We start from the raw sequence: 22,135 nt of genomic DNA, 5'->3' as shown, positions 1-22,135 counted from the left end.
TGAATGTTTGAAAAAGGAAATCAGTTGTGGTCAAAGCAGCAAAGGGGGCTGCTGGTCAGGACCAGCGCGAGGCGTCTGGAAGCTGGCGGGGGCTGGGCGGGTGCGGGGGGGCTCGGAGAACACCGGAGTGGGGCGCTGCCGGCAAGTGGGGCCCACAGGGTAGGCGGTAACCAGAGACTCTGGGCTCACTCTTCCTGCCTCCTGGGACCCTCTTCCCCTCAGCCTTTGCCCCTGACTGCTCCAGGGGACCCCCCTGCAGCCACCACCGTGCCCACCTGCTCCCTGCTGCTTTCTTGGCCTTGCTGCCCGGGTCAGGGCCTTCCTCACCTGGTGCTGGCCCCAGCAGCCGCAGGGCTGTTGGATGAAGGAAGCGCCAAGTGAAGAGAGCATGGCGGGAGGATGGAGCCGGGAGCTGGTCGTGCTGTCCAAGCTACAGGGAAGCCCAGGGCAAGGCCCGGTGGGCCAAGGGGCACAGGAGGGTGGACAGGAGGACAAGAGGGTGAGGACAGGAGGGTGACCCTGTGGGGAGGGGTGTGGTCAGGCTCTTTTCCGAACCTTTCTGCGTTTTCCAGGCATTTTGTCATGTGGATGGAAAGTCTCTGTCATTTAAAAGCGTTTTATTTAAGAAAAAGTATGATAGAAGCTGTCACACTTAGAAACGAGGAAGCCCTTGGTGACCGTGGAGGGGCTGCTGTGAGCTGAACAGTCTGGGCACCAGCTGCCAGGGCCCGAGAGGGTCCCTTCTGGAGGGTTAGGCAGGGCGGGTGCTGCCTGCAGCTCCTGGTCCCCCGGGCCCTACCTGGGCTGTGTTAGGGGTGTCCAGGGGTGGGATTGGCCAGCGCTGGTGGTCACCGGGCCGGGCCCTGTCTCCCCACAGCCCGGAAACAGGAGATCATCAAGACCACAGAGCAGCTCATCGAGGCTGTCAACAACGGTGACTTCGAGGCCTATGCGTGAGTCTCTGGGGCGGGGGGCTGTGCAGGATGAGGATGTAGGACCCTGGGGGGGCTCTGTTCTGAGTCAGGGGTCCACAGGGGCCCCTCCTCACTTGGATTTGTCCCCCAGGAAAATCTGCGACCCAGGCCTGACCTCATTTGAGCCCGAAGCTCTGGGCAACCTGGTTGAAGGGATGGACTTCCACAGATTCTACTTCGAGAACTGTGAGTGAGGGAGGGGACATGGAAGCCCTGTCCCCTCCGTGCCCAGGGGTGGCCAGGCCCTTGCTGGTACCTCCTGTGGCAGTGCCCCCAGGGCATAGGCAGCCCCCAGACTCACACTCTTGGGGGGCCTGTGCCACTCCCAGGAGAGCCGAGCCCTCCCCCACCGGGCAGCGCCAAGACAGGAAAGGGTGGGCTGGTGCGGTGAAGGGCGGGCACGAGGGGTGGCCGCAGTGCCCAAGCCCCCGCCCGCCCGCCCGCTGTCTGCAGTGCTGGCCAAGAACAGCAAGCCGATCCACACGACCATCCTGAACCCGCACGTGCACGTCATCGGGGAGGATGCCGCCTGCATTGCCTACATCCGGCTCACACAGTACATCGACGGGCAGGGCCGGCCCCGCACCAGCCAGTCCGAGGAGACCCGTGTGTGGCACCGCCGTGACGGCAAGTGGCAGAATGTGCACTTCCACTGCTCGGGCGCGCCCGTGGCCCCGCTGCAGTGAAGGTGAGAGCCCTCGCCCACGAGAGCCCCTGAGGGGTGCGGCGGGGGAGGGGGGGCAGCCTGGGGCAGAGCCTTCTCCTGGGGACCCTGGAGCTGTTGGGTGAGGCCACAGGAATGAAGTCACATTAGGGATGACAGCAGGCTGGGCGTGGCGTCCTCCCCAGAGGATTGGGGGGCTGATGAGGGCATGGGCTGCACGTGCTGGCCAGAGTTGGGTGGGTCGCAGGTGGATGGGTCCTGGGCCACACAGGCCTGGCACCATGCCCTGTTTGCCGGGACTCTTAGCACCCGGGATGGGGCTCCCTGGGCGGGGGGTGCAGGGGGCCAAAGCCCGGTTCTACAGGCAGGTAGTGATTGGGTCGGGCGCCTCGAGCCACCTCTCCTGGGCAGGCCCTTCTCCGGACCTGGTTCGCTTTACTCCCGCGGTGCCTGGGCAGGGGCAGAGCCTGGGGCTGACGGCCCACCTGCCCGCCCTGTTTCAGAGCTGGTTTCGCCGGACAGAGTTGGTGTTTGGAGCCCAGCTGCCCTTGGGCACACGGCCTGCCTGTCGCATGTTTGTGTCTGCCTCGTCCCCTCCCCTGGTGCCTGTGTCTGCAGAAAAACAAGACCAGATGTGATTTGTTTTTAAAAACAAGATGACGACAGCGACAACCACACACATAAAAAATTGACGTCGGATGAAATGAAAACGAAAAAACTAAGGAAAGGAAAAAGCTGTAAAAATCACTGGCATTCGTGGGGCCACTCCCCACCCGCTCCACGTGTGTCCGTCCATGCTCCTGGCCTCTGGGGCACCAGCTGGGACGTGAACTCGTCCGCCAGGCCCCTGTCGCGTGCTGAACGGTGTTAGTTTGTAGGTAACGCACACACCCCACACCTAAGGCGTCTGCATCCTCCCGCCAACGCATGGGCTCCACGTGGTGTGCTCGCTGGCTGTGGTGACCGTCAGCTGTCTTTTGGGGAGGGGCTGTGGGGGCCCGCTGGGCTGCCCCCTTCCTGCTAGTCGTGCCTGAGAGTTGCTGTCGTTCCTGCTTTCCCTTCCCTTCCCTTCCTTTCATCCCCGAGGGGCTGGGTGTGGGCTCCCCGTGCCCGGCGTCCCCATGTACCCAGCATGGACAGCCCGCAGCGGAGCCTAGGCCAGCCCTTCGCCCCCTGGAGCGTCAAGGAGACTAGAGTCCTACCCCAAGGCCATCAGAGATGCCCCCACAGACCCAGGGCTCCAGCTCTGGCCCTTCTGGGGGAGTGAGGTGCGAAAAGAACACACCTTAGCTTCAGGCCTCCGCCTGGCAAGAGATGGCACCGTTGGCTGCAGCTCCAGCAGGCCCGGCATGGAGAGGGGACTCGGCCGGGGCTGGCCTCCCTCCTGTTTGGGACACCTGTCCCTTCCCTGCAGCTCCTGACCCCATCTCCTTCCGGGCCCTCCCCCGGCCTGTGTGGCTTCTCCCTGTGTGGCTGGGAGCGGACTTTTTACAAAGGACTGCGGGCCTCCCTCAAGTCCCGAGCCCCGAGGTGGGCGGGGAGGAGGCCGCATGTCTGGGGATGTTCGGGGAGCCGGGGGCTCTGGGCTTGGTCAGGTGATGAAGCAAGTGGCAGAGAGGGATCAGCAGGTGGTGGCTGCCGGGGCTTCTGGGCTGAGACGGGTCCAGGCAGGTGTTTGCTGGAGTGGGAGCATTTTTGGTGTCTGAGCCAGGAGCAGAGGGAGCAAGAGCCACGGTGGGCACGAGGCCAGGGCACATGGGAGGCATGAGGGTGGCAGGGCTGCCATGAGTGAGGGCACCTTCTAGGCAGCCAGGGAGGCGGCCATGGGGAGGAGGCGGGCTGGGGGCAGAAGCAGGTGGGCGCAGGGCCCAGGACCCAGAGGGTGGAGAGGAAGGTCCCGCAGGGACGACAGTGCTGCCTCCAGGGGCCAACCTTGCACTCCGCACATCACTGCCTGGGCTTACTGCAGGGTGGGACCCCCTAGCCCCTTGTGATGTGGGCACCCTGGGAAGGCTCGGGGACAGAGTGAGCCCGCGGGCAGGTGGGCTGCAGGGGGCAGCTCTGAAGCCAGGTGGGGTGGGCCGGTCAGGAGCCTTGACTGCAGAGTTCGGGTTCCCGCCCGACGCCCGCCCACCTCCATTCATGTCGTTTTCAACACGGATTTTCTTTATCTTCCCCCACAAATCAAGCCAAGGGAGGGGCACGGAGTGGGGAACGGGACACAGGATCCTAAACTCCAAAGGGACTGTCCACCAATGAACACTCAGAGTGGACGCCACCTCTGTCCTCGCTGTGCCCAGGACAGCTGCCCCCATCCACGGACACAGGGTAAACATCTGCTGGGCTCCGCACCAGTGGCTCCCTGGGCCACAGGACAGTGGCAGGGCTTGCCACGGACAGTGTGTGGCCCAGCAGCCAGCCACCCTGGCGTCCTAGGGCCTCCTCCCGTCCTCTCCCCTTCACCTTGTCATCTCCACGGAGCTGCCTGTCTGGGATAATTTGGGGATTTTTTTTTTCTGGGGGATAATTCTTTTGCATGACCCCTAAAGAGCAAGCCACAGCCACTCTGCTAGCTAGGTGTCCGCGGTGTGGTGGCAGTGGCCTGCCGGCCAGTGCTGCAGGGGTCAGCTGCCCACGGTGCTGGCTGGCCTTCCCTTTTCTCTCTTTTTGCTGAGTTTCATTGTCTTTTCTTTCTGAGCCTTGTAAGTGTACAAAAATTATTTTGTTCTGTCTCGGGAAACTGCAAATAAAAGAAAAACAGGACAAACTGCTTCAAGTGCAGCTGGGTGCTTTATGCCAGGACCCTTCGACACAGACTCAAGCCTGGTCCCTGGCCCGGCTCAGGCCCCTCCTCTGACGGTGGGGGACATGGAACCCTGAGCCAGCCCAGACGTTCCCAAGCCCCCCTAGGGTGGATGGTGCACGCAGGGTGGGGTACCTCCAGTCCTGGATCGTAGCTTCACTGGTAGTCACCAGCACCTCCTCTGGTCCTCTGAAGTCCTCGCCAGAACTGAAACTGGCCCCCAGCCCCCAAGGCCCCAACCTCTCCAGCCCACCCAGTGGCCTCTAAAGATGAGAAGGGAAGGCCCCAAGACTCCGTCCATCCTGCTTTCTCCCTTCACACCTCCTCCGCCACCATGTTGGCTGTTCTGGGTGCTGAGGGCACACGGTGCACGTGGTGCCAGGCCCTGCTCCTGTACATCATGCAGGCAGATGGCACACGGGCCCCACGGATGTCAGACTCGGACCTCAGATGCAGGCGAGGTGCAAAGATGATGTGGCAGGCAGCTGCCACCAGGGTTAAAAGGCTCTTTATGGAGACCACACAACCTGGAGCCCAGGGCAGAGGTCTGGGGCAGGGACGGGGGACACGAGGTGCCAGGCCCAGCCCAGGAGAGCAACTGAGCCTGCCTGTGCTCTGCTGGCCTTTCTGCAGCCTCAATGCCCTCATCCCTCCCAGACACGGCCTGGGTGGCCCCTGCTGGCCCCCTAGGTGCACCCTCGTGTCTCCATGGCAACCTGCTCAGAGTGTGGCCTCCCCTCTGTGCTTGCATCCCAGGCCCTGCTGCTGCATGTTCCTGACACAGAAGCATGGGCTTCAAAACACCAAATATCCCAGACACCAAACATGCTCGTTTCTTGGGTCCAAGTAACTTCCGGTAAGACAGGTGCCCTACACCCTCTCGGACCTATCCATCATGGGCAGAGGGGGCCTGAAGCATCCCCCGAACTGGCCAAAGTCCCAGCCTCCCCCATCCTGAGCATCTGGTTACAGGCACCTTCGCTCGGCGGGAGGCCCTTGATGTCAGCTGCTCACGCCCCACAGGCTGCACCTGGGCAGGTGCTCTCAGGAGCGTGGCCGGGAGGGTGGCAGGCCCCAAGAACTGGGTGCAGAGAATCTAGGCCAGCGCCCACAAGCGCTGTGCTGTCTGTCCCCAGGCACAGTATCTAGGGCTCCACTCGCCTATCAGCAGTAATCAGAGGAGCCTTTCCAGGCCAGGCCTCCCTCAGGAAGGCCACACGCTGCAGATCCTGAGCCTCACGCATGCATTATTCCTGAGGCCTCTCTGCAGATGCCATCAGGGCCACTCTGATGAGGTTTTAGGGCACAGCACACAGGGTTAAGCCACACTGTGCGGGGCCAAGTGCTACAGGCAAAAAGGACATCACTTTTAAGTAGCACCTACTGTGGACAAAACTCTCTGGGCCATGTGTCACCCCATGAAGGCATGGCTTAACCCCCCTGAGCTCCAGTGGGTCCTCTGAACAGGCAAAGCCCGCGCACTCAGTTCAAGGCTGCTTCCTGGGCCCTGTGGAGAGGTCTCCACCTTAAAAGGGTCACAGGCACAGACTGAAAGCAGCTCTAGGCCCGCCTGCCTGAGAGAGGGAATGAAACCAGCTGCAGAGGCTGCAGACCTCTAAATGCCCTTGGGCGTTCCCTAAACTCAGGACAAGATGTGAAACTGGAGTCTGACCTGCCCCTGGTTCATTTCCAAACCTGCAGGGGTAGGCTTTGGAGCAGAAGTCCCCAAGTGCCCTGCAGAACCCTCTTTGCGCCTGAAGTTTCCACCTGAGCTTGGTGGGAAGCCACGTAGTTTCAGACCAACCCTGGGGGCAATGGTGAGGGACGGGGAAGCCTACGGTGGGATCAGGGCCTCTCCCTCGTGGCTCTGTAGTTAAGAGGCAGTTTCTCAGGAAGGTCTCCTGGTTCTCCTAGGGGAACAGGATTCAGAGGCTGCTTCTACTCCAGGGCGCCCTCACCTGGTTAATAGCAAAAAAAAAAAAAATATATATATATATATATATATATATATATATATGGTTCCTGCTAGAAAGGTCTATGAGAAACATTAAAGAGCTAGGCCTGGAGCTACCTCTCCTGGACAGGCCCTGCCAGGATAACGTGGACCTTGTCCCCTGCAGGCGCACAGCACCAGGCCTCCCTCCCCAGGGCAGGGTCTGGTGAGGAAAGGGTTCCCCATGAAGCTCAAACAAAGCACAGAACCATTTTGGAATTTCAAAGGACAACTTTTATCAGGACAGGAACCTCTCAAACAGAACACAGAAAGGTTAGGCAGCAGTTATTAAAATACACTCTTGCCAAATGGTTTAACATTAAACACAACAGGGAGCAGGAAGAACGCAGGGTGTGCCCTCTGTCCACCACAGGGCCTGAGTCACACCCACCACCCTGCCCTGCTCAGCCAGGGGCTGGCCCAGGCAGGCCAAGCCCCTGGAGAAATCAAGGCCAGGTCTCACTTCCTCTTTCCCCAAATTCACACCTCCAGCCCATTCCTCTCCCGCAGTGTCTAGTGTGGGAGGGAAAAAGGCTTCACCCCTGTCCCAGTCCCTTGGATCCAGGCCCAATCCACTCCATCTCAGGCACCAGTGAGCAGGCTGGGTCTGGGCTTTCGGTGGACCCTGGGCTTGGGGTGTCTATAGTAGAAAAATGACATGGACAGGTTCCTTCAGGGGTAGGCCAAGGCCAGCAACACCCAGACAAAAAGGGCGGCAGCAGGTAAACCAGCCAGCGGTGGGGTCCTCAGAACCCTCAGCAGACCTCACCCTCTTGTCACACCCACCCTGGGGATTCAGGGCCCCTGGGACTCCTGGTCAGCACACTGGGAGCTCTCAGCAGAATGGCAAGCTCGAGGCAGGACTCCCAAAGACACCACCATACTGGTTCAAAACTCGTAGATGACACCATCCCAGCAGGGGCTTCCATGGGGACTGGATGCCAGGGGTGCATATGGGGGGCACAGGAGGGCATGAAGAGGCAATTTGGAACATGGCACTAGGACCCGAGGGCCTGGACCACCCTGGGCCCATCTCCTGGGCTGCTCCAGCCTGTCTCCAGGACTGGGCCTTGGGGCTGTGGCAGGCCTCCCGCTGGCGGCAGGCACCAGCTTAGACCAACCCCTCAGCCTCCACCACTCAAGCAGCCGCCTCTGACCAGGAAGGGACTGGCAGGCCTGCACTGGCCAGACCACAGGAGGGGTTCTGGGAGTCGTCGGGCAGGCTGGCACCTCCCCCTGGTGCCCACGGGAAAGACCTACTTGTTTAGATGTATAGGCCCCAGGCAGTTGCCAAGGCAGTCTTGTAGCCAGAGAGGCAAATAAAAACCAGTTTTGAGAGACTACAGCACCTATTGCTTTGATCTTGATGTTCAAAGTCAAATTGCAAGTCAAGGCAGCTGTCCCCCAGACCCTGGGCAGGTAAGTGCACCTGTGTTTGGATCGTCCTCTGAAGATGGGACACTCCAGCTGAACACTGAAGGAATATCCCACTCTCCCGGGCTCAGTGCCCAGCCTGCATGCTGGTGTGACCACGACCCACATGTTCCAGCCCACGTCTCAGCTCCTTCCAAACACTCCCACAAGTCACCTTTGTGATACTTGATGGAAGCTGCTAGGATGGGCTCTGCCCTCAGCAGGAAGCCAATCCTAGCAGAAAGGCAAGCTAAATAACAGTCTCAGAATCTGTGAGACCCAGTGACTGTTTACCCCCCAAACAGGCCCTGAGCCTGAAGCCCTGGTCCGGCTGGGGCCACTGCGGTGGGCTCCCCCCTCCACACCCCCCCATGGCCCCAGGAGAGGGTTTCCCAAGGGTCTCCAAACTGCCTACTCCAGCCCTTGCATCAGGGACTCTCCCCTCCCCACCCACCCACTCACTGGAGTGTTAATATCATTAATGTACAAATAAAATACACATAAAATATATCAAGGATCGAGAAATGCTGGCTCTGACCTCCCTCCCACAGAGCCCTCCTGGGGTTAGCTGAGACCGAGCCCTTCAGCATCTACAGGAGCCACTCCGAGTTTATGGTTTCATTTACCCAAAAATACACTTTTGGGGGCCTCAAATTCTTTCCAAAAGTCACTACCAGACATGAATTTGAATGGTCCCCACCCCTTTCACCATCCCTCAGTTCTTCCCGGAAACTTCAAAATAAAAAGTGGCCAGTCTGCCCCCATTCCCGGTCCTCTTCTATGGCTGTCTCTTCTTTTCTGGGGGCTGCGGTTCTGATGTGAATGACGGTGACGTTCCAGCACTGGGCTTCTGCGGGCTGCGTCACATGATTGCACAGCAGGAGTTTTGTTTCCGGGCCTTGAAAGAAATGAAGAGGAGCTGAAGAGGACTGAGAAAAGCCGGGCAGCCCCAGCCTCGGCGGCAGAGGGAGCTCCCCAGGAGGCAGAGAGACCAGCACAGGAGGGTGAGGAGGGCAAGAAGGCCTCAAGGGAAGCTGTCCAGAGCAGTTTCCATCACCAGACACAGGTAAGCCACTGCTTCCAATGCTGTCTGGGATCTTTATTATTTTTTTCCACATCCCACTAATGCTATCAAAAAGTAAGTAAAATTCCTGCTGTTAGGCCATATACAAAGAACCAATAGCACAAACTGGATTGGCTCAGTATCTTAACTTTGCCCCCACTTTTGTCTACCAACAGTACTATCTTACTACCATGGTGGTGTTTCTCCCTAGAGGATGGTCCTCAGGACAACAGATGTGGTCCCCACTTGGGATGTGGTCCCTGCTCAGGTCCTGGGAACCACTGTTACCACCTTCTCTCTGGCCTTCCGGTCCCAGACTCTCCTGCTAACCCCACTTGGCCACCTCCCTCCAATGTGCACATGAAAGCAAATGTGTGTGGACAGATCAAGTAGACTCGTCCCTACTACTGTCCAACAGTGGGCCAGCAGTGCCACCTTCACCACACAGGAAGACATTAGCACTGCCCTGAGAAAAAGTGGCAGTCAGCAGGATGCCTCCTTGTCAATGGAATACTTCTGTGAAAGGGAAATTAAGTAAAAGCTTAAGAACCTCTTCAGAAAGGCTGAACTGCTGGCATCTTAAGGACTTATAACTAAATACTCAACAGACAGAAGGAATAAGGGCAGAGCCTGGTGATCAGAACTTGAACCAACCTTCTGTCTTCTTGGGGAGGGGAGTGTGGGTTCGGGCATCGGCAGAGCAGAGGCAGGGGTGGAACGAGGCCTCCGCCTGCCTCCGCCCGATCAGCACTTGCGTGACCCTGGGCCTGGGATGCTCCCCTCAGGCTCTCACTGCACAGGGAGTGAAACCCCAATCCACCATGCGTAAACAGGCTGAGACAGACCTGTTCACAGTGGCGAGTGCCAGAAGAAACAAGCTGCAACTGCTCTCTAGAAGGAAACATCCAGGAGCGGGCAGGCACTGGGTACTCACAGTTTTATAGAAGGCTTTAGACTGTGTCCCCAGCACCTCGGATTTGGACACCAAGTCATCTAGCTTCTCACCTCGCTCTAACAAAGATTCCATGGTGTTGTGCTGGACAAAAGAAAAGAAAAAAGAGAACTCTGGTCTGTTCAGTGACTCGACATGAACCGCTTGTGGAAACTCAGTCACAGGGGTGAGCACCTCCCCTGGCCTCTTCTCCAACACACAGACTTTACCACTAAGCATCAGGGCTCAGTCCCAGAACCGTTCCAGTCCCAAATAGATGTGCTTTAAGTGCAAACAAACCAGATTTCACACTCAGACTTGGTATGCACAACGCCTCACTAGTAACTTTTTAGATTGGTTACATGTTGACAAGTTATTATTCAGATATAGTGGGTAAAATAAAATATATTATTATAATAAATTTCAACTATTTTCCTTTTACTATTTTAAAATATGGCTCCCAGAAAATTCAGAGTTAAACATATGGCTCATATATGTTATATTAGCACGGAGAGCACTATGACAGAACACGTCCTGCTTCCCTAAAGGGGGCTGCACCCTAATGTCTGCACTACAAACCGACTTAAGAAACAGAAAACCAACCCTTTTCTGAGGGTTCTAGGGAGAGAGGCCCTGCTGCCAGGGCCCCAAGGAAGCAGCAGCTCACGTCTCTCCCCAGATGGCCACTGCTAGACCAACGTATGCTCTAGCAATGAAATACCATTTCGTATCTGTGCACCTATGTCATAATGGTACAGAATGAAGAATTAACAAAAATGTCCTTTATCCCTACATACAGCTGAATCACTCATTTTTAACATAAAAGGTAACTGGATTAAAGATATGGACACCAATAACCCAGACTTTGCAAGTGTAACTACAAGGGGTCTGTGTGAACAAGACCCATCAACTGTCCACAGCAGGGAGAGTAGAGAGAGAGAAGGTGTCCCAGACTCCTCAGCACTCTCAGACTCAGACTCAGCAGCAGGAGGAGAACACGTGGAGAAACACCCCTGCACGGTGGTAAGAAAGCTCAAGAGGTTACAAATGACAGAGAGATGCTGCAAGACTTTCCTATCTAACTTCTACCCCAAAGCCACGTTATCCAGAGTGCAGTCCAGGAGATCTATGTATGAAGCCTCTGGGACACTTTTTATAGAATGCAGACTCCCAGGCTCTACCCCAGACCAACGAGTCCAAGCCCAGGAGATGCTGATGTACGCTGGAGCTACGCTGGTGCAGATGGAAAAGCTTTATACCGGGGGTGGGTTTTTTCCGGGCTTCACATCCACTCTATATATCCATCAGCTGCTGCGCACAGGTGTGAACTGCATGGTGAGCAGGATGAAAAGACGTCCCAGGTGCTCACACACTGGTCAAAAACATATAGACATTCAGTGACAGCAGTGACATGAAAGGGTGTAAGAGAGGACAGGGCCCAGTCATGAGACTGTGTCAGGGAGTTGGCACTTTATTCTATTGTGGATCTGAGAGCAGGAGCATTTTGAGAAGAGTGCGGATCAAAGGATACTGCGTGGTGGACAGACTAGAGGTGGGCAGGAGGCGAGGGGACCAGTTAGAAGCAAAGGCCACAAAGGCCAGATGTGAGGCAAAAAACAGGTGGCTGTTCACATTTCACATGCGTGCAGAATTAAAAAAAAAAAAAAAATCATTGAAGCAGCAGTTACAAATCAGGAGACTTCAGATAAAAATGGACAGTTCTAGCTTTTCTCAAACGGGCCTGTATTCCAGCACGTGGCTGCCCTTTGGTCAATGCAGAGTGCTCCACTCTGCTCACCTCTGACCTGGATACTGCAAGGGGAGGTACCTTTTGGGGGCTCTGAGACCTGACCTAACATAGGCACAGTGGTGGGAATCAAGTACCACGGAGGCCAGACCCTCAGAGCCCAGGACTGCCCAGACAGGGCGTGGCCATGGGGAGGAGAGATTCAAGGGCCCCACCGGTTCCCACCCCGGTCTCCTACAAACAGTGGGTGCTGTGAACCAAAACAAGGGTACAGAGGAAAGGACAGTTGAATGCCTGGTAGTGGGGGGTGGGCAATCCCATTTCCCAGAGAGTGCTGTGGTTATCAAACAAGGAGCGATTCTATGTGTGCCTGGGCAGTGTTAAATCCTTTCACCCGCCTCCCCACCAGCCCCAGTTCTTGGGTTTGTTCTCCACTTTCCTGCTTACCAGAATGATTTTGGTCTCGTCTAGTTCAGCCTGCACTTTACTCATGGGGTCAGCTTCTCGAGGATTCTAGGAAAGAGCCAAAAATAAGAACAAAGTCAGGAACGGAGTGGCTACATGGAAACAAAGCTCAAAACTGAGGAAGCTGGACAAACTTTCACAGGTTAAAAACCACGGCCTGTTTAAACACACAACAAACACAAAACCTGCCAGAGATTGAGTTCCCAGGTCTGCAGGTGGATTCCCTGTGATTTTCAAACAGAAGGCTCAAGAGAGAACAATGGCACCAAAACCCATCAGAAGTCACTGGACCAGAACTATCGGGGTGGTAGACTTTTTCAGTTTAACAGATTCTGGGCCACATGGTCTCTGCATGGTACTTCCTTAAACCCTACCTGGTATCTACTGAGGTGACCATCCAGGGCTGCATAATGGATTGTGGCAGGGGATCCTACTGGCCAGTCCATCTTGTCCACCTGGTTGGAGAATTCATCCAGTACCTGCAAGACAAAACAACCTCAGCAAGTCACCCACATGTACTCACCAGTACCTGCAGCAACAGGATGTCACCCCGAGCGCCTCACCCTGAAAGAGGCTCCCATGCCCCCCAGGGCCCAGGAAGGAGGGAAGAAGAGGATATATAATGGCAAGGGGAAAATCTAGGCTAAAGTTCTTTCCAAAATTTTCTTATCATTAAAACAAATCCTAAGTAGTCTAGAAATCAAAAGTGAAGTATGCCCAGCCTGACATGAACCTCACCTGGGAAATAATAAAAGTATTTCAAACTTTAAGCTACAGGTGTCCAAGAAAAACAGAACTGGCCCCTAATCTTTCAAAGCAATTTTTCAAAAAGGGAATTAGGTCCTCCAGATTTAAGAAACCACCACATTTCACGTGCTTGGAAGTGTTTTAGTGCTTTATGGAATATGCTGAAGCCTCTGTTTTCAAGGAGTTTAAAATCAGCACCACATGAAAAAATTAAACAATGCTTAGGTACAAGCTGCATGGTGCAGCTGATCAACACCAGGGACAGAGCTGCAGTAACTGCAAGAGGCAATGCGGTGAGAGTGAGGGCTTTCAGGAGGGGACCCCTCCAGCAGGAGCACAGGGGGTGAGAACACAAGGCACAGCTGTCTCCAAGGGCCCCGTTCCCAGAGGAGAGAAGCTGCAACTCAGTAGCCTAGAACCAGACAGGATGAGGATAGAAGTCAGCACCAGGGAAGGTACCTGGGCAGGGATGCCAAATTCTCTCTTGATTTTGTGGGGTGAGGAGAGTTGAAAATACTTTGACTTTGGACACATTTCATATCTATTCCTCGGGCACTGCTGTCACCCCTGGCCCCAGTCCACAGATGTGCCACACTCATCATCCAAGTCCCACTCAACCAAACCAAAAACTCACCTTCTCCAGCAAGGTAAAGGCCACCCGGGATGGGTATTCATTGTCAGCAATGACCACACCTGCAAGACTGTCATTCCGGACATACACATGGCACAGATACTCTAAGGAGACAACAGATCACACATGTGGATATTTACATGAGAGTTTCAGATTTTTTTTAATCCCACAAAATCAAAGCATCACAATGTTGGGCTCCTGCCTTTTGGGTCAAATGAAGCCACTTGAAAGCTCAATAGCTCTAATCAAGATTTGTGGAGAGGCCGGGCGCGGTGGCTCACGCCTGTAATCCTAGCCCTCTGGGAGGCCGAGGCGGGTGGATTGCTCGAGGTCAGGAGTTCGAGACCAGCCTCAGCAAGAGTGAGACCTCGTCTCTACTAAAAAATAGAAAGAAATTATCTGGCCAACTAAAATATATATACAGAAAAAAAAAAAATTAGCCGGGCATGGTGGCGCATGCCTGTAGTCCCAGCTACTCGGGAGGCTGAGGCAGTAGGATCGCTTAAGCCCAGGAGTTTGAGGTTGCTGTGAGCTAGGCTGACGCCATGGCACTCACTCTAGCGCAGGCAACAGAGCGAGACACTGTCTCAAAAAAAAAAAAAAAAAAGATTTGTGGAGAGACTGTGCCTCTTGGCTCAATGGAGCACGCTTGGGAGCTTGGTGCAACACCTACTTCAAGACCAGTAAATGGCCAGAGGCCTAGTGTGCAAAGCAGGGCCAAAAGGAGCCACCAGTGGTGCAGAAAACCCACCAAGGCAACATGGCCCTGGGAGCATTTCCAAGTCACTACCTTGAGCTCAGGTTAGGCTGGGCTGTTATCTTGGGGATTTGCAGCCCTCTAAGGCTCTGTGCTACTTCCAAACTAAGGGAAGCTTGGACAAGCCAAGCGGGCTCCACTTTCTTAAAAAAACAAAACAAAACAAACAAACAAACAAAAAACCCTTTCAGAGCAGACAAAAGTCAGAAAATTACCTCCCAGGCCCTCAGTCTTCCATATCATAACAACCCTGCTTGGCCTGCTGGGTTGGTGACTGGGGGGAGAGGGGGTCAATCTAGAAAAAGATTAGTCACTGCTGGCTGAGGTCTTCAGTGTTATGCACTAAAGTCATCACAGGATTAAAAGGTACAGTTTGTACAAGAGCTTCTGCAAAATATTCATAATCCACAGGATTGTTCATTTTCATCACTTCGAAAGGATTCAGAAATGACACAGCTAATCACATCCCAAGGAAAGAGAAACGTAAGGATTACAGCTTACAAATAAGAACCTTCTTGCCCTTAAGGATCTGACCCAGAAGATTCCAATGCTAAACAACAGAAAAACAAATAAAAGAGGAGGGAAAGACTATGAGCCCCTGAAATCAGAAAACAGCCAGAGATAAATGAGAATAGGAACAAGGAGGAGGACAACAGGAGGTCATCACCAATGTTCCTCAGATTTCATATACCATTCCCAAAAAAATAAGATTCAACATGGGGTCAAAGTGCACACACTCAACAGAAACTAAGTAGCTGGTCAGTGTCTGAGGAATTGTCCTTAAGTAATAAACTTGGAAAGGCAGACACCATTTCAGGGAGAACAAAGCAGTAACACTGAAATATTCACGATTCAATTACTTCTGTAGGGTTAACAGCACAGAGACCCCACATAGAGTATATACAGGGTGTCCCAAAAGTCTGCATACAAAGGGAAAATTCTGTAAAATCTTATAATGAATATTTTGTAAATGAAGGTACATTTAGCTACAATTTCCCATTTTTCCCATGTATGGTAACTTTTAGGACACCCTGTATATGCAACACTGCCTGTGTTGTGACATTTTTATTGTCAATTCAGCTACTCTTCATCACGTGACTCAAGGTCCGCGCAGGTGGGATGGCTTGTCTCTATCTGATGAAGTTCATTCCTGAACTCTTTCCTTATCCGTCTGTATAATGTACACATCTAAAATAATTGCTACAGACTCTTATATAAAACCTGAATTATGAAAAACTAAAAATAATGAGTTTTCAGATGCCTGGTCAAAAAAAATCTAAGGAGCACAGAATGCAGTAGTACCTCAACACTGCAAGCTGGAAATCCTTTTTTGAGGGGTCTGTAACTCTGGGGGAAAAGGGAGTAATACAATATGAATACTGCTTATTGCTTCAAGAAGAGTCAGTGGACCCTGATCTTAAGAGAGTCTAAGCTTGGGAGCACTTTTATCCAGGAAGCTTAGACTTCAACTGTGGGAACAGAATTCTGCAAAAATATGAAAAGGAGGGAAGAGAGAGCAAGCTAGCAGAGGAATGGGGTCCCAGTAGGGTGGAGAGAGCTGTGTGCTACCTGAGGTGTGACAGCCAGGCCAGCACACACTCAGAAGTTGGAGAGCCCTCTTACCTTGTTCTTTGACAGAAGATCTGGTGCCTTTCGCTGAGCGCTCCACAATCAGTTGACTTGTGAAGGTCATGAATTCCTGAACACTAAGAAACACAATATGTATTTATTACCTTCTTCCCGTCACCTTGTCCCCAACCAAATGGAAAGTGACCTCTGAGCTTATACATAATGAGATATTGCTTCTTGGTTTTGTTCCTTTCCCTCTCAACCCTAGTAACAAATAATAAACACTCTGTAAATGAACACAAATAAAGATAATTACAAATCATCATCATCATTCAAGCAATATCTGTTTGCTACCTCGCTTACCAAAACCACCCACTTCAGACTTCTGGAGAATTTTCTACAGGCTACAGTCTATTTAACATTTTGGTCAAAGAATGATTTGGGACACAATGGTGAAGCAGGAGGCAACTCCTGCTCTCAAGGCCCTGCTAACTTTCAAGAAGTAGGACAAATAAAAACAGCACTACAAAAACCGTAGTGGCAAAAACTGTCAGGCAGATGCACAACCAATTATGGCTGTGGCCACATGACAGATGTGCCACAAACATCCACAGTGGGTGCTGGCTCAGGTCTATTGGGGCTCATCTATGGGACCAGTACTCTGGGAGGAATGGAAGGAAACAGATTAACCAAGACAAGGAAGTGGGAAATGGCTGATACAATGGCTGAAAGGAAGGAAAGGGTTCATCATGGGCCCAGCAGAGAGATCTGGCCAGAATGGAATAGTCATAGGAGATGATCCAGCCAAAGGACCAGGTGCTAACAAGGAGCCTCTGACTGGGGATGTGATACAAAGGGCAGCCAGAGACATCAGAGCAGGGTCTTTACCTTGGAGTTCACAGCAGGCTCTAGCAGAGCCACATAGAAAACTGAAGACCCAACGCTGGGCTCACAGTTCCACCACTCACTAGGTATGTGACCTCAAGCCAGTTACTATACTGTGCCTTATCGATAAAATCAAGACCCATGTGACAATTAAATGAGTTAATAAAATACTTGGCGCAAAGCTTGGCACACAGTATTACTTGTTACTATCTTGAGGGAGTGATATGATCAAAATAGTCCCTTAGGGAAGAAGTCCCCAAACAGCGAAGCCTTTGGAGTAAAACTAAAAAGAGACAGCACTATAAGTAGGTCTGCAATTAGACAGAGAAAGAACTGTGTTAATTGTAACAGCATGTATCTGAAGGCCAAAAAAGCTGGAAACCACTCAAAAGGTGTTAAGCTTGGGATTTGGTAATCATGGAGCAGGCAGGACAGAAATGAGATCGTCTTATAAGAAAATAAGCTCAGCTGGAACACGTGTTGTTTTAAGAGATGTTAGTAGAGATGTCCATTTAGTGTTATAGCTGTTAGTCATCCGAAACTAGTGTGGGTATGCCAATCACGTGAGGTTAAGTCCTACAGTGAAATCTCTGAGAATCTTCAATAGTTTTTTCATTATTAAATGTGTGGCATCACTATGAGAATCTTCAATATTAATTGAAAGGAAAAAGGAAAAAAAAAAAATCAGAGGCAAGTTGGCACCAAAAGTTCCATCTGAGAAAAGCAATAACACAGATTAGAGAATAGAGACCAGGGTAAAGAAAGCAAAGTAACAAGAAGAACTCTAAGAAGGAGCCATAGATAAAGCAATTCCACCTTTGGATGTATACCAAAAAGAAATGTAATCAGGGTCAAGATATTTGTACATCATGTTTACAGCAATATTATTCACAACGACTAAAACGTGGAAGGAACCCAAGTGTCCATCAACAGATGAGTGAATAAGCAAAATATGGTACATACATACAATGAAATATTATTCAGCCTTAAAAAGGAAGGAAATTCTAATACGTGGAACTTGGATGAACTTTGAGGACATTACGCTAAGTGAAATAAGCCAGTCCCAAACAGACAAAAACTGTATGATTCCACTTGTATGAAAACCCTAGAGTAGTTAAAATCATAGAGACAAATTAGAATGGTGGTTGCCAGGGGATGGGGGAGGAGGGAATGGGAAGTTAGTGTTTAATGGGCACAGAGTTTCAGTTTTACAAGATGAAAAGAGTTCTGGAAATAACTGGTGGTGATGGTTGCACAACATTATCAATTTATTTAATTCCACTGAACTACACACTTAAAAATAGTTAAAATGATAATTTTCATGTGCATTTTTACAATTAAAAAAATAAATTTTTAAGAAGAACCCAAAAGGAGCAGAAAGTTTCAACAAAATAACAAAATTTTTTCTAGCCAGCAGGTCACTGGCAAAGAACTCTCATCAAGAACAAATAGTTGCACTGAAGCAATGAAAACAGAATCCAAATGGCAGATTCCATTAGACTTTAACACAAGATGACCAGACTCTGATCCTGTAGGGTCCCTCTCCTTTTGTGCCTGAGTCACCCCACCCCTCCCACCAATGAGTTGGAAGTGTCTGTGGTACTTCTAATACCTGCCTGCAATCAAAGCACCCCAGAAACATTTAAAAGCCTGTAAGCCCTATAGATTCCATGATTCCTTCCAAATCTTCAGTGTAGAAAGAACCCTCTCCTACTAGTAGTTCCCAACCATTAAAAAGCATACAATCTGGGTTTGAGTCCTAGGTGGTTGTGATATATAATCTCTCCGGACCTCAATGATTTCACGCATAAAAAAAGAGTATACCAGTATCTTTCATATCGAATTTTTGGGAAGGATCCCCATGGGAAAATAAAATGTGACTCTCAAGATGTGGCACCCAGAGTCAGAATCATTGGCTCAGAAGTGTTGGTTTAAAATCCAGATTTCTAGGCTTCAACCTACTAGTTCAGAACATCTGGGCGTGAACCTTGGCAATGTGCATTATTTCAAAGTCCCCATATAATTTTTACACGACAGAAATTTGAAAAATACTGAATACAAAACCATGTTCTATAGCAGTATCAGCCTTTTACGAGCGAATGTTGGATGACTCCTTAGAGGTCCGTTCCGCGGTGCACGGGTACAGGCCCAGACGCCGGGCTCTCCCTGCCCCGCCCCCCGTCCACGGACCTCCCCTCTCCACCCGGCCCGTGACTCCGACCGGGCCTCCCCTGCCCACCCTGCCCTGCCTTCGGGTCTCCCCAATCCTCCCCTGATCCCACCCCCACCCCCGACCCCAGGTCTCTCCGTCTGGCCGCCACGATACCCCGCCCGCCGCCGCTCACCTGGACCTCTGGAAGAAGCTGAAGGAAGACACGTCGTATGCGGCTTTGAGCAGCACCGCTTTGGGATCGCCTTTGTACAGTACACTGAGGCTGTACAGCCTCATGACGCCGAGCCCTTGGGCCGCCCGCCCCGTCGCGGGACCGGCTCGCCAGGAGCAGCGCGGCCGCCGCCCTTCGGGACCGCCGCCTCCTACTGGCCCCCAGCAGCCGGCTGCTGACGGGGCCGCCGCCGGCTTCCTCCTCCTCCTCCTCCTCCTGCCTCGAGGTCCACTTCCGGTTCCGGTCAGGGGCCGTCGCCCGAAACCAAACGAAGATTTCCCATGCCCCGGATGCAGAAAGGAGCGGCCGGAAACACCACGCAGAGAGGGGCAGGGCGCCGCGTGTGCTCGTGAGCCCGACTCCGCCCCGTTCGCCGGGAGGCCTCGGCCGCGTCCCGCGGACCTGTGCTGGGCGTTGCTGGGCCCTTTTGGGTCGTTCTGGGGCGCTCGGGCTGTGCTGGGCCATCCAGGTCGCTCCCACTCCCCACTCCGGGCCACAAGAGCAGCTCATACCTGCCTCTCGTGCAGTGAGAGCCAGAGCAGCACCCCCGGGCCCGCACTCTGCTGGCGGGAGGGACCTTTTCTTCCTGAGGCCCCTTCAGGGATGTGAAGAGTGCCTCCCGATGACAGATCATTGACTGCTCCTGCCGCGTGTCAAGCAATTTCCTGGCGACACAGGACCGCTCAGCACAGGGGTGCAGGGGAAAACGCTGACTTAGGACCTCACAAAGTGGCAGAGCCTCTTCCCCTCAAAAGGGGACAGAAATTGAGCTCCACATTGCAAGGAGCAGCTTGGTGCATGAGACACGGAAAAGTTCATTTTGCTTGCGTTGTTGAAATAATGCAAGTCCATGGATGGAATGAGGGAGGCATAGTTCTCCGAGGGTGCCACATCTTGCCCGTTTCTTGTGTGTTTAATGGTATCATGTAATCAGAAAAGAACTTGCAAGACGCATACACATGAAAGGACCTTGGTCTTTGGAAGCTGGCAGTAAGGTCGCACAATATCATACTAGAAGCAGCCAGATCTGAGATGATGGGAAAGAGATGATATATTGGAAAACCAACAGCATCACTCTGAACATTACTCTAAATCAGAATTTCTCAACCTCAGCACTATTGACATTTTGAGCTGGATAGTTCTTTGTTGTAGGGTGGGGGCTGCCCTGTGCATGATAGGTGACATCTCAGGCCTTGTACTCACTAGATGTCAGTATCCACCCAACCTCCACTGTGGCAATCAAAAATGTCTCCAAATGTGCCCTGGGAAACAGTGGATTAGAGAACCATTGCTCTAAACAATCTGTGGCAGAGGGAAGTTCCCAGCACCTGCCCACTCAGCACCTCCCTCACCAGCCAGCCCTCTTCCCTAGGTATTTCCAGGTGCAGAGAGTGGAAAGGGCTTTTCCACGTTTCCTCCATTTTGGTGCTAAACATCAGGAACAGCCATTGGCCATGGCTAGGCCTAGCCACCCACTGACATGGGCACAGAAGTTTGACAAGCCTGGGTAGCTGGGTGCTATCGTTCCAGCCACCTCCTGCCTGCACTGACAGCGTTGCCCTCTAGGCGGCAGGTGAGAGCAGTTTCTGAGGGAAATCTCTGGAGCCCCTGTTTTCCCTTCTGCTCTGAAAATTGTACAAAAGGATCAGGAAGACAGTGCTTGGATGAAATAGATTTAAATGTATTCACTTGACACAGAATAGTAGCCATCCCAAAGTTTCCCTTACACCAAACACCTTCCATGTGCTACCTCATTTAATCCTCACTAAAACAGAAGACAATATTATTATTACCACCTTACAGACATAGAAACTGAGATTCAGTTTAAGGAAATTGTTAGTAAGAGGCAGAGCAGGGGTTCAGATGTCAACACTGAAACACTTAACAAACTCAGCAGCACAGCTCTACTCCTGGCAGCTTGCCACTCTTCTCTGGCCTTGCTCAGCCTCCGTTGCCCCAGGAAGCCTCACAGTCATATGGCTGCAAACTTCCCAAGCTCACCTGTCTTACTGAAAAGCAAAACCTGCCTTCCACTGCATCATCCCAGCTGTCACCCAACTTGGATTCAGTCCCAGGACTGCCAAAGTGAGCAAACCATTACTGTCTCTGAGTCTCCTTTTTTTTTTTTCCATCTAGAAAACTGGAAAAATACCCTTTCCATAGGCATGTTGCTAGGAACAATAAAATAATACATTCCATGCTCTAGTCATTGTTGAACAAGGAACAGTGATAATTGTATTGTTATTATTAATAATAAAAAGGAATAGCGATCATGGTGGGTTGAAAGTGTCCTACAGACTGTTGGAAGTGAATATTTGAAAGTAAGCTAAAATAGACTAGATAATAGTATTGTATCCATTTTAATTTCCTGATTTCAATCACTGTGTATGGTTACGTAAGAGAATTCTTTGTTTTTAGGAAATACACACAAGTATTTGGGGGTAAGGGACGTCATATCTGCAACTTACTCTTAATGGGTTCATTTATGTGTATATTAATATATACACATGTGTGTGAAAGATAAAGCAAATATAGTAAATCTAATTTAAGGGATCAAGATGAAGGATATCCAGGAATTCCTTGTACTGTTCTTGTGACTATTCTGTAAGTCCAGAATGGTGGGGATGGAAAAGGTAAGATTGCAGGGGCAGGACACTGAGGCTATGAACACAGCATGCACAGGGGTGGGGGTGTCACAGTTCTCCAGTCCAGGCTCCCCCTTAAGCATTAGAAGAAAAGCCCCTCTGCAGACAGAACCGGAGTAACACTGTCTATGGGCCCAGACCCTACCAGTTTGCCCCACTAGGCAAGGCAGGAACCCACCCGTCTTTGCAGCCTTGCCTAGTTCACATAAGGTACCAGCCCTGTCTGCACAGCAGCACCCCCAGGGAGCCAGGTAAAAGCCCGTCAAAGGCCATATCCCCAGGAGGCCTAGTCCAGGTGGGGAGCCCAGCCGCACAATGGCCCCTACCCCCACACCTCCTCTTTCAGTCAGCCGAGGCCAGGGCATCTGGCCTCTTGTCACACTAAATGTAACATGAGCTTCCACAGCTCATATGGGAAAGAGGCCTTAAAAGGGACCCTCCACATGGTCAGGTCTTCATGGCCT

General features: G+C 52.1%; 2 protein-coding genes across 12 annotated transcripts in view; one reads left to right on the top strand and one right to left on the bottom strand.

Moving 5' to 3' along the window:
• Window positions 1-2,282, top strand: part of CAMK2B (calcium/calmodulin dependent protein kinase II beta) — a 100,238-nt gene extending 97,956 nt beyond the window's left edge. For all 11 annotated transcript variants that reach the window (XM_045565199.1, XM_045565193.1, XM_045565203.1 and 8 more), the window contains 4 exons: window positions 878-953; window positions 1,066-1,160; window positions 1,428-1,662; window positions 2,142-2,282. In XM_045565199.1, the coding sequence (XP_045421155.1) occupies window positions 878-953; window positions 1,066-1,160; window positions 1,428-1,660 (404 nt within the window). In that variant the 3' untranslated portion in view covers window positions 1,661-1,662; window positions 2,142-2,282. The remainder of the gene's footprint in view (window positions 1-877; window positions 954-1,065; window positions 1,161-1,427; window positions 1,663-2,141) is intronic.
• Window positions 2,283-6,651: 4,369 nt separating this feature from the next.
• On the bottom strand, window positions 6,652-19,268 carry YKT6 (YKT6 v-SNARE homolog). Its single transcript, XM_045565192.1, has 7 exons — window positions 18,988-19,268; window positions 15,812-15,894; window positions 13,435-13,535; window positions 12,428-12,532; window positions 12,036-12,101; window positions 9,845-9,946; window positions 6,652-8,745 (listed from the first exon to the last, which is right to left on the bottom strand). The coding sequence occupies exons 1-7, from the start codon at window positions 19,089-19,091 to the stop codon at window positions 8,710-8,712; spliced, it is 597 nt and encodes a 198-aa protein (XP_045421148.1). The 5' UTR covers window positions 19,092-19,268; the 3' UTR covers window positions 6,652-8,709.
• Window positions 19,269-22,135: the final 2,867 nt, after the last annotated feature.

The sequence above is a fragment of the Lemur catta genome, chromosome 11 (assembly GCF_020740605.2).
Source record: "Lemur catta isolate mLemCat1 chromosome 11, mLemCat1.pri, whole genome shotgun sequence".
In the NCBI taxonomy this organism is placed as follows: domain Eukaryota; kingdom Metazoa; phylum Chordata; class Mammalia; order Primates; family Lemuridae; genus Lemur; species Lemur catta.
The sequence above is the reverse complement of the archived record's forward strand: the minus strand, read 5'-3'. Positions and strand labels throughout refer to the sequence as shown.

Excerpts from the sequence above, each read along its gene's own strand:
- YKT6 (XM_045565192.1), bottom strand. The coding sequence starts at position 19,091 with ATGAGGCTGTACAGCCTCAGTGTACTGTACAAAGGCGATCCCAAAGCG. Across the intron at positions 13,536-15,811 it reads ATCTTCTGTCAAAGAACAAG|AGTATCTGTGCCATGTGTAT; the intron begins GTAAGAGGGCTC and ends TTGTCTCCTTAG. Across the intron at positions 8,746-9,844 it reads CTAAAGCCTTCTATAAAACT|GCCCGGAAACAAAACTCCTG; the intron begins GTGAGTACCCAG and ends ATTTCTTTCAAG.